This window comes from Micropterus dolomieu, linkage group LG23 (assembly GCF_021292245.1).
Source record: "Micropterus dolomieu isolate WLL.071019.BEF.003 ecotype Adirondacks linkage group LG23, ASM2129224v1, whole genome shotgun sequence".
NCBI lineage: Eukaryota > Metazoa > Chordata > Actinopteri > Centrarchiformes > Centrarchidae > Micropterus > Micropterus dolomieu.
Genome location: NC_060172.1, coordinates 12,753,924 through 12,763,459, shown reverse-complemented (window position 1 = coordinate 12,763,459; position 9,536 = coordinate 12,753,924). Strand labels below are relative to the sequence as shown.

The 9,536-nt window shown below is 38.9% G+C and overlaps 1 protein-coding gene across 3 annotated transcripts; it reads left to right on the top strand.

The window, feature by feature from the left end:
- Positions 1–425: 425 nt before the first annotated feature.
- znf346 (zinc finger protein 346) lies at positions 426–7,895 on the top strand. 3 transcript variants are annotated; one of them, XM_046040861.1, is made up of 7 exons: positions 426–545; positions 3,790–3,893; positions 4,957–5,052; positions 5,631–5,778; positions 5,998–6,225; positions 6,410–6,509; positions 6,964–7,895. In XM_046040861.1, exons 1-7 carry the CDS (start codon positions 452–454, stop codon positions 7,187–7,189), a joined length of 996 nt encoding a protein of 331 aa, XP_045896817.1. In that variant the 5' UTR covers positions 426–451; the 3' UTR covers positions 7,190–7,895. The 3 variants fall into 3 exon arrangements, with proteins under 3 accessions (XP_045896817.1, XP_045896816.1, XP_045896818.1); XM_046040860.1 differs by having other exon boundaries at positions 5,995–6,225; XM_046040862.1 differs by lacking the exon at positions 426–545 and adding an exon at positions 3,040–3,217 and having other exon boundaries at positions 5,995–6,225.
- Positions 7,896–9,536: the final 1,641 nt, after the last annotated feature.

Below are 9,536 nucleotides of genomic sequence, written 5' to 3'. Positions count from 1 at the left end.
AGAGTGATTTGATGTTTAAGAGCCCACATTTAATTCTCTTTTTTTTGTACTTGGACATTTTTATCAGGTTTTTATGCACAGATCTTGTTCTGTTTACTTTTGAAGAGGACCTACTGGTTTAACAAACGACTAAAAACCCCTGTCACAGAACAGGTTACTGGTAAAGGAAGACCTGATACAGAAACAAAGGCACAGCCGGTGCAGTCGAAAGCAACTTACTAAGTCCAAATGTAGACAGGTTATAAGCAGAAATCTATACATGGCCAAATTGTGTTGTAGTTAGAAAGACCTGCAAGATAAACTTGGGACTTAGGAGCAAATCAGCTTCCGAACTGTTGCAAAGATCGTCTATAAAGACTAAAACATCAATGTTGCAGGCACATGAACATACATTAGAGTGAGAGGTCTTCATGTTCACCCTTTCCCCCCTCTGGCTGCCTGTCACCTGCGCATGCGTATCAGGACTCCTCTGGTTGTAATAGAAATCATGGCCGTCGCGATGCAGACGGAGGATTTTCCTTTCTTACCTTCGGGGCCGGCTGAGGGTATGGCTTGTTTCTGTACTAAATTTATTAATTTATTTTAAGATAACACTGCGTCGGTGCACTCAGTCACGAGCAGGGTTAGTCGAGCTGAAAAGGCCAGTGTTGCCGTTAGCTTCCTGCTAGCTAACGTTAGCCGGCATTGCACTGTGTCGGAGCAGCTTTGCTAAACTAGCTGTAGCCGTTTCGGCTCCAAGGTCGACAAGAGCATGTCTGCATCCAGTGTTTCTGCAGAATGATAGTGAATCCATTTCTCTGCCCGTGAACAAGTGGAGGTCGGGGGGTGGGAGGGCAACTTTGGTTCAGCAGACACGCATGTTTTTTTTAGGCCATATGCGTCTCGCACTTTGCTGACGTTATAATCCTTGTGGTGCGATTGAAACGTTACTTAATGTAATAGCAACACATACAAGACACGTTACTTTTACATGGACAGTATTATAACTTATCTGAAGTTTGTATGAGTTGTCCGAATGTCATTTCTGAGCAAATGTGTCTTCTATATGATATCTTTTATAGTGGTTCTAGTTACCTCTCGGTTGGGTTGTCAACTTTGTTTGAGTGGACTACCGTTGCTAAAGGGTTATAGCATAAATCCCCTGTTTACATACTTTTGTCCCTTTTGTGTAACTTCCATTCTGCACCAAAACAAATGACAAAATATGCATTGTCAGCAGCAAGTACTGTGTCTGTGGCCTTAGAGATGAGATACTTATATCTTAATGTCTAATCTTAAGGCCACTCTATTTCTCAGAGTTTATCAGACTGTTGTTAGGTAGTTAAACAGAATGAATAGTGGATGCCACTACCTGCTAGGTTATCATAAACTCATATCTTATGAGAATCCCTCAGAAACAGCCCTAGTAAGTGAAAGGATCTAATAAAAGTGTGTTCCCCAAGTTGTTGTTAGATTACTGATATACCCTAACCCTGAGTGGGCCCCTTTCCTGCAGCACAGGAATAGGAGGCCTCTTAGCAAAGAAAACTCCCGCACACTGTCTAACTTGCCAAAAAATATATATATTGACACTGTTTCAGTACTAGACCTTCATCAGGCAAATGGTGTTACATAGTGAGAAGCCATTCTTTTGTAGGAGGTGATTTGTTTGTCTACACCAATCACCTACTACACATACAATCACATCTTAAAATAAGGCAACCATTACAAAACATTCATTCATATTTCCATGGAATGAATGTAGATTTATGTATACTGAATGTACATCAAAACAATATCAGAAAGTGCACTCATGAACAGACATGCTCTCAAATCTTGCTGGTACCTACTATATCAATAGACAAATAGCCTAGAGGAAATAGCATAATAAACACAACAATAGATTGATAGATAAATAGACGGGGGGGATAGGAGGCTTCTTATCATCACAATGAAATTAAACAGACACGTATTATGGACTTCATTTTATTGAGTACTACCAGCTGAAGCTTTTGAACATTACAAATGATAAAATGTCCCAACTGCTGTTAATTTGCTGATCCTGTGATGACCATGACTGAAGGAGCTGTCCAGGGTACTCAGTATATTTGAGTCATTCTTTGTGGTAGAGAGCAGGATTTCATACAAATTATTGTAAAAAGCTCACATGCTCACTCAACTCGGATTGTTAGGCAACTGTACTGTGAAGATAGATGGAGCAAGCCTTTTCTTTTAAGGCCATAATATTTTTAGTTCAGTTTTTCCAACAGAGCAGCAAAGATAACAATTCAAATTTCAAATCAAAGTGTTTATTGTCAGATGTTCAAGTTTCCATTGAAGTTTCAATTGTGAATACATGTTCATCTTGGTAATAATTGGGCAATAGTATTTACTTTCTTACAGGCTTGCAGGCAAGTCTACATACAGACATCTTTTGGTGAAACAAAGTCCCATACCACCGTCTTTAAGTCCAGACTGTGTGCGTTTATTTTCAGTTTAGTTAGCTGGCCCAGACAGTCTCTCCTGTCCCAGGGTGCTTCTCAGATATGTTTGAATTGGTTTCAGTTTTGGCAGCACTTGCAATAGTCACAGGTAGAAAGAAATAGTTAATTAGCCTTGGTAATGTCAGGCACACTTGGTAAAATGGGCTCAATCCCAATCTCCACCCTAAACCCTAAGCCCTGAACCCTCACAGACTTAATTGACGTCACCTGGTAAGTGCTTAATTGCAAGAGGCTGCAAGGGACTGAAATGGTATAAAGGGACAGTACTGTGCCATATATTGCGTTACTTTGACTATGCCAAAACATTGTAAAGTTGTGTGTGTTTTGGACTTTGTATTTTTTACTTTCTTCATGGCCGAGGCCTTAAAGAGTGGACAATAGGTCATTTTCAAATAATCAATTTACCTGTCAACTTTTTTTTTTTTTTTTTCTTGTAGTTGCTCCTTTCATGTTTGTTTACCATTTTCTTAAACGCCTGCTTCCTCTGGGAACCCCACATTTAACATCACAAAGCTATAATCTGTGGATTATTCCCTCAGGAAAAGTCTGCAAAGACTTGTGCCCTGTGCGTAAAGGGCTCAGAAAGTCTGCGAGAGAGTCCTCGTGCACTTGAAAATTTGATAGTGGAACAGCCCTAAGCCCCCATGGACATACAGGGCACATGCCTCAAAGTCCCCAAGTCTGTGAGTGTGGAAAGAGGGATTCAGCTATGAGGTGGTGCTTTATGAATAAAGGCGAGTGAAGGGGTCTGTTGGGCTGTGAGAGTGTACTTTACAGGCCAGCTAGTGATGTTACATATTCCATGTCTTAAAAAGCTAAATTAAATAGTGCTCATCCAAACCAACCAAGTAAAAGACATAATGACTAAATCACGTCAAACCAAATCCAATCCCCTGAATTAATACCTGGCCTAATCATGTCTAATATGCCACCAGTTGGGCCTAAAACATGCATGGAGTTCACAGATTTTTGCATAGGTGTTTGCCAGCATACTTGCATGTACTGTAAACGTGCACAAAGGGGGTTGTCTTCCATTAACCAGGCTTGAATTACTCACAATGCAAAAGAAAGCTGTTTAAGAGCGACTTGTTTTCAAAGACTCTGTAAAATAAACCTAATACAGAGGATTTCAGGGCCACTGAATTTGGACGCTACTGAGCTGTCAGATTCCCATAACAAATTGAGTTGTTCAGCAGAAATGTAGTTTGAACCTTTGCCACATAGTTTTTCACGTTGTGTTATAATTACATTTTCCCAGAAGATGTAACCTGATTTGAAATCTCCTGATTCTCTCTTCCCCCTGCAGTAAATAAGATGATAAAGGAGCACGGCGACCTGTTTTCTGACTCCCAGTGTAAAGTCTGCAGTGCTGTCCTAATTTCCGAGTCTCAGAAGTTGACTCATTATCAGGTCAGTGAGCCCACAGTCTGCTGCTGCTGTTTCAGTGTAGCTAGAAGCAATGGATTTTTTTTTTTTTTTTTTTTTTAATGCACTTTACATCACGTTAATGGGTTTATATTACTTTGAGAGCTTTTCTACATTAGGCTGATTTGGTAGGTAGTATTTATGATTCACAATCTTTAAATCATATTTTATATACATACACTACTTTAATCTCAAGTTGTCTGACAACAGAAACAGAAAAATATGTAAATGAAAACTATATAATTGTGAGTTTTGGCTGTTGAAAAACACAGAGAGCATAAGGGGACAGAGCGGAGGATTAACCAGCTGAGACAGTAGCCACACTTTTAGCCACTCTGCTGACCAGATTTTGGCTGTGATGTATGTTTGTTTTTTGCTGTTTGAAAACAGGTTGATGAAGAAGAAATTAAACTTTTTCCTGTTGTTTAGGCATTTCAGTGTGGACAAAGATCTTTACATATACATCCTGGGAACTCCAGGTTCACTCCAGGTCCATGTGAAAACATTTTCAGCTGTGTACTTAGTTTGAGTACTAGGGCTGGGTATAATTTTTATTCTTTTTGTTATTGCTGATATGATACACATTTTTGGTGCTGGTACTAAAATTCTACTTTGTGTTGATACCTCACCTTATCAGTTTGGAAAATGTTGGCAACAAAGAAATTAAATAAAAATTTGCATCACAAGTTAGAAGAGTCATCTTTAAATTTGAGAAGTTGTAACCATAACAGAGTTGACGTTTAGAGTAGATATAGTCGTAAATTACTGGCAGATGGGTGATTTAAACTATTAATAGATTACTAAAATGGTCAGATTAAGTATGATGGTGTGTTTTTTTTGTTTGGGACATAATACAAATGTATTGTCAACTTGCCAAAGTCATTCAAAAGCAACCTACCAGCCATCAAAATGCAGAAGCTGCTTTTTCCTGAGTAACCACTCAGAAATAAACTTTTCTTCTGTACATATGGAAATAAGTTTAATGCAATGGGTTGGTGTGTTGATTGTTGTTCGTGTTGTGATGAACAGTTTTTCCTTGTCTTTTCAGAGCAAGAAACATGCCAACAAAGTGCGGCGTTATCTTTCCTTCCAAAATGAAAAGGAACCAGCATTTAAAAAGTTGAAGACGGCCTCATCTGACAGTGTGAGTAAAACGTGCTCAGTTTTAACAGTTAATGCAAGCCAACCCCAAACAACTTAAATCACCCAAACCAACAGTTTCTTTTTGTAATCCCAACTGAACTAATGCTCCAAGTCTCTATTCATTTGCCAACTATGAATTTAAAGTAATAGTACTTTTTGATCTTGAGCAAACTGAGTAGTTGGATCTTCCAGGATGTCTTCAATCTTTCTCCTGGAAGCCTGTGGATATTTAGACCATGAATGCGCCCACTCCTGCCATTTATATGAAGCCCACTCACCAGCCTGCATTAAGATCGAGCAAACTTAAACTAAAATGTCATAGCCTATCCAAAAATACATTGAGGCTGCGGTCACACCTGGTTTCACTACCCACACAGTCCAGTCAGATTGAACTCTGGAACCTTGCGTAAAAAATGTTTTGATTGCCTTAAACATCTAAAATGTTAGCGAAAAGCCAGTTTTAGGCTCTTAGTTTTAGTAAACCTATAGGAAAACAGATAACATACAGTTTATTTATTAAAGAGAAATGATACCTCTTGTAGCCATAAATGATTTATGTTGCTGGGTGTGTGTTTGCAGGACTGTAACAATGGAGACACCGACCGGTTGAAGGAGTGTCATGTATGTAACATGGCCTTCTCCTCTCCTGTGGTGGCCGAGTCTCACTACAACGGCAAAGTTCACGCCAAGAACCTGAGGCTGAAAACTGTAGGTCCCCAGATCCCAGGTATGTAAGTTTTTTTTTTTTTGTTTGTTTGTTTTTTTCTTTATTATTTCATTCATAACCTCCACATGTTAACCTAACACATTGCTTTTATCTTATTTCCTATGTGAATGTATTATTTACATGTTTTCCTTATGTATGTTTTATTACTAAGGCACAATAATAACATTTGTGTAATTGTTTTTATTCTTCCCTCTCTCCTCTTTTCCTCCCCTTCAGCAGCAGCCTCCCAAACACCACCAACAGCTCAGCTGAAGAAGAAACCTGCAGATGATTTGAGCAGTGTGCCGGTGACTGACGACAACAACAACCCGGACCGTTTCTGCTCCATCTGCCAGGCCTCCTTCAACAACCCGCTCATGGCCCAGCAGCACTATGTGGGCAAAAAGCATAGAAAACAGGTGACCAAGCTGAAACTGATGGAGACGTATGGTCCCTCCACAGCACCAGGTCAGAGCACAGAACCAGGAACTCAGTTTGAAACTCTGTTTGCAGAGCTGCCAATTTTAAGGCACTACTCCCTTCACCTCACTAATTATGCAATAATTCTCAAATCTTTCTCTTCCTTTTTGGGCAGATTCAGTCTTACAGGCTTAAAGAAAAATAACTTCTCTCCTTTTCTGTGTGTCTGCAGCTTCCACACTAAAGGGCTACCCGTGCACAGTCTGCAACATTGAACTAAACTCTGTGGAGCAGTACCAGTCTCATATCAGTGGTGCCAAACATAAGAACCAGTAAGCACACACATCTCCATTTAAAGTTTTCTTTAAATGGTAACTTTGGTATTTTTCAACCTATCTTCCCATGTTTTTGTGTTTGACTAATGGGGACAACTTGTTTTAAAATTGGTCCAGTATTGAGTGAGCACACTGCAGTCGGGAGCAACGTGACAGGGCTGTTGTCCTTGCGGGCAATTGCGCCCGGTCAAAGTCCATCCACTGAAGCGCTTGTTTTTGCCACGGACAGGCTCAGATTGTTATTACAAGTGTCTGATAACATTATGGAAAGGATCCCTAAAATAACCTTTTAACTTTCTGGTATGATAATCAGATTGAATTGTTAGCAAAGTTCTGTATGGGGGTGGGGGTGGAGTTACTTTGTTTTGACCTAACCAGCCAGTAGTGTTGAAAAACAAAGTGATCTGTCCCCAGAAAAACATAAAATAATCTAAATATTTTCTTATTTTAGAGTGAAGAAATCGGGCATGAACACTGCAGAGAACCAAGACGCAGCAGAAAATTCGTGCGAGGGCAACAACCAGTACACCAGTGGAGACAAACAATACAGTGCCGCCAATGAGCAGTACGCACCCGGGGACGACCAGTACGGCACCGCAGATGAGCAGTACACAGCCGTAGATAACCAGTATGCGCCTGAGGACACAGAGTACTGTGAGGAGTATCAGTTTACTTGAGGCTGGGCTAGTAGGAACTGCAGAGGCTTCAGGCAGGACTTGGAATGACACACAACAACCAGCCCCTTTAACACATTAACATCAACCTCCATGGACCTTCAGCTCCTGCAAGAGTCAGGAGGTTTTCCCCTGGAACAGAGTCATCCGAACCACAGGCTTGGACCCCTGAATAACCCAACGTTGGACTTTAGGATTTTGGGTTCCCAACTGAAACAGTTAAATATTGTGTGTTTTTTATTTAGTTTCCTCCTCTAACGAAACGTGTGATAATGGGTTCAACAGTTGATATTTTTTTATCCACAATCACAAGAAAGAATGTCTTCAAGTGTTCAACTGGCTTCTGCTTCTGTTACAAACGTGTACTGATTGAAAACCATCCCCCATATCACTGTACATTAGAGCTGGTGTGAAATGTGGCGATACTGATATGATCAGTACTTTACTTTAGGAATGTAAACATGTTTTTTTACAAAACCTTTTATTCATAGAGAAGCCAACATTTGCCAAAACAAAATGTTGTCTAAAAGCAGCAAAATTGTAATTTAAATTTGAAAATACTAAGTAAATAAAACAAAAAATCCGACCAGTCATTCTATGCCAGCTTTCTAAACGCCAGTACCACAAAAGTATTGAAGTGCGACACCCAGCCTTAGTGTACACACTAGGGATGTTCCAATAAAGTTTTTTCTTTAATTGGGAATCTGCAGATACCGACTTCGATACGATTTTTTATTTACTTAAATGTTGATCGGACTGAATCTGACACAATGAACAGCTGTAGAACACTACATTTGACACACCATATTTTTTATGAGCTGCTTGATCCAAAAACTGAAAGTTCAAAATGATTGTGTTTTTAAACTGAAAATATTGAAATGACTTCAGTAGAGTTTAACAGGACAATACTACTCCTGAAATTGATGTGATGCGATCAGCTAGGTCATTTTAATGAGAAAATGAATCACTCTGTTGGAGTTGTGAGCAGGCTGGGATAGAACAGCAGAGTACAGGAAAGGATTTTGATTGGCCCAGATAACTAATTCTTAGGACCTGCTCGGGACATCTCTAGTATGTCAAACATCAAAGTGATAACAGGAGAAATTTTTTAAGTCCAGAAACTTTGTTTAAAGTTTGGTTTAATGCAGTCTATTAATATATTAAGATATAATAGGGTATTTTAATTGTTTAGCCCCTACTAACATGTAACTAATACTAACATTTAGTACCAGAGCCACATATAACCCCTGAAATTTCAAAGCAAAGCTGCTTTCCTGTTTACATTTCTTCGGTTCACCTGAATATGGCTGATTTGCAGCTTCTGTGAGTGTTATTTATTGAAACCTGTCCTCATCTTCTTTCTCACTCGCTTTCTGCAAGATGTTTCTAAATCTGGCGTTGAAGATGCCGACATTGGAAAAGAAGTGAAATCGAACCTCAGAACAGCCAGATCACTGTAGCCAGATGTGATAATGTCATTGCTGTCCAGACAGAGGCTTTCTGTCGATACTGGATCTAGTTTGTAAAAACTGATATTATTAGTTGGATTTTATAAAAACTTGGTTTAAAGTTTTACTTTCATTTCTATTTATTTAAAGTCACAATATCTCCAAAAGGATTTTTTTGGGTGTTTTTCATTGGAATGTTTGCTTCTTCTGTTTAAATCACTGAGTACCAGATAGTGAATTCACAACTTTTTTAGTGTTCTGGACGAAGCGGATATTGCTGTTCAGTTGGCCCAGGAATCTTTATTTCACCTGTGTTTTTTTTAGTTACTTACTCTTGTTAGCAGTAACATCATAATACTGTTGACTGTGAGACATTTTATTTCCATAATGTCTGTAGGTTGCATAACATGGACTAAGCTGGTTTACTACAGGACACTAAAAATAATATTGTGAGAATGGAAATGTTTATCAGAGGCTGGTAAAAGGATTCTGAATTCAGAGAGCCTAAATTAGATCATCTGCTACTTCAAAAAGTACCATAATATGTCAAAAATAAGCATTTTGTAGAAGTTGATGTCATTTTATAAAAACTGTTGTCTGGGTAGTGTTAATTACAAAATGGAGAGATTAAATGGATTATCATGAAAAATAGGAATAATATCCTCATTTCAGATGCAGAGGATTTGTTACAGCTGCGAGTTGATGAAAGTATAAGCTTTTTTCGTACTATTGAGTTATATCCCTGGTTTATTGAAGGGCGAAATATTTTTTTTGTATTTTTTCCTGAGTTGTCTAAAATGGCGCTTTATAGGACTATAGAAGAGACTGATAGATGCTTGCTGAGCTCTGTAATTATTGTCAATAGGAGAGGTTACAATATTTACATCGCAAAGATTTTAAAG

Excerpts from the sequence above, each read along its gene's own strand:
- znf346 (XM_046040860.1), top strand. The coding sequence starts at position 452 with ATGCGTATCAGGACTCCTCTGGTTGTAATAGAAATCATGGCCGTCGCG. Across the intron at positions 546-3,789 it reads ACCTTCGGGGCCGGCTGAGG|TAAATAAGATGATAAAGGAG; the intron begins GTATGGCTTGTT and ends TTCCCCCTGCAG. Across the intron at positions 6,510-6,963 it reads GGTGCCAAACATAAGAACCA|AGTGAAGAAATCGGGCATGA; the intron begins GTAAGCACACAC and ends TTCTTATTTTAG.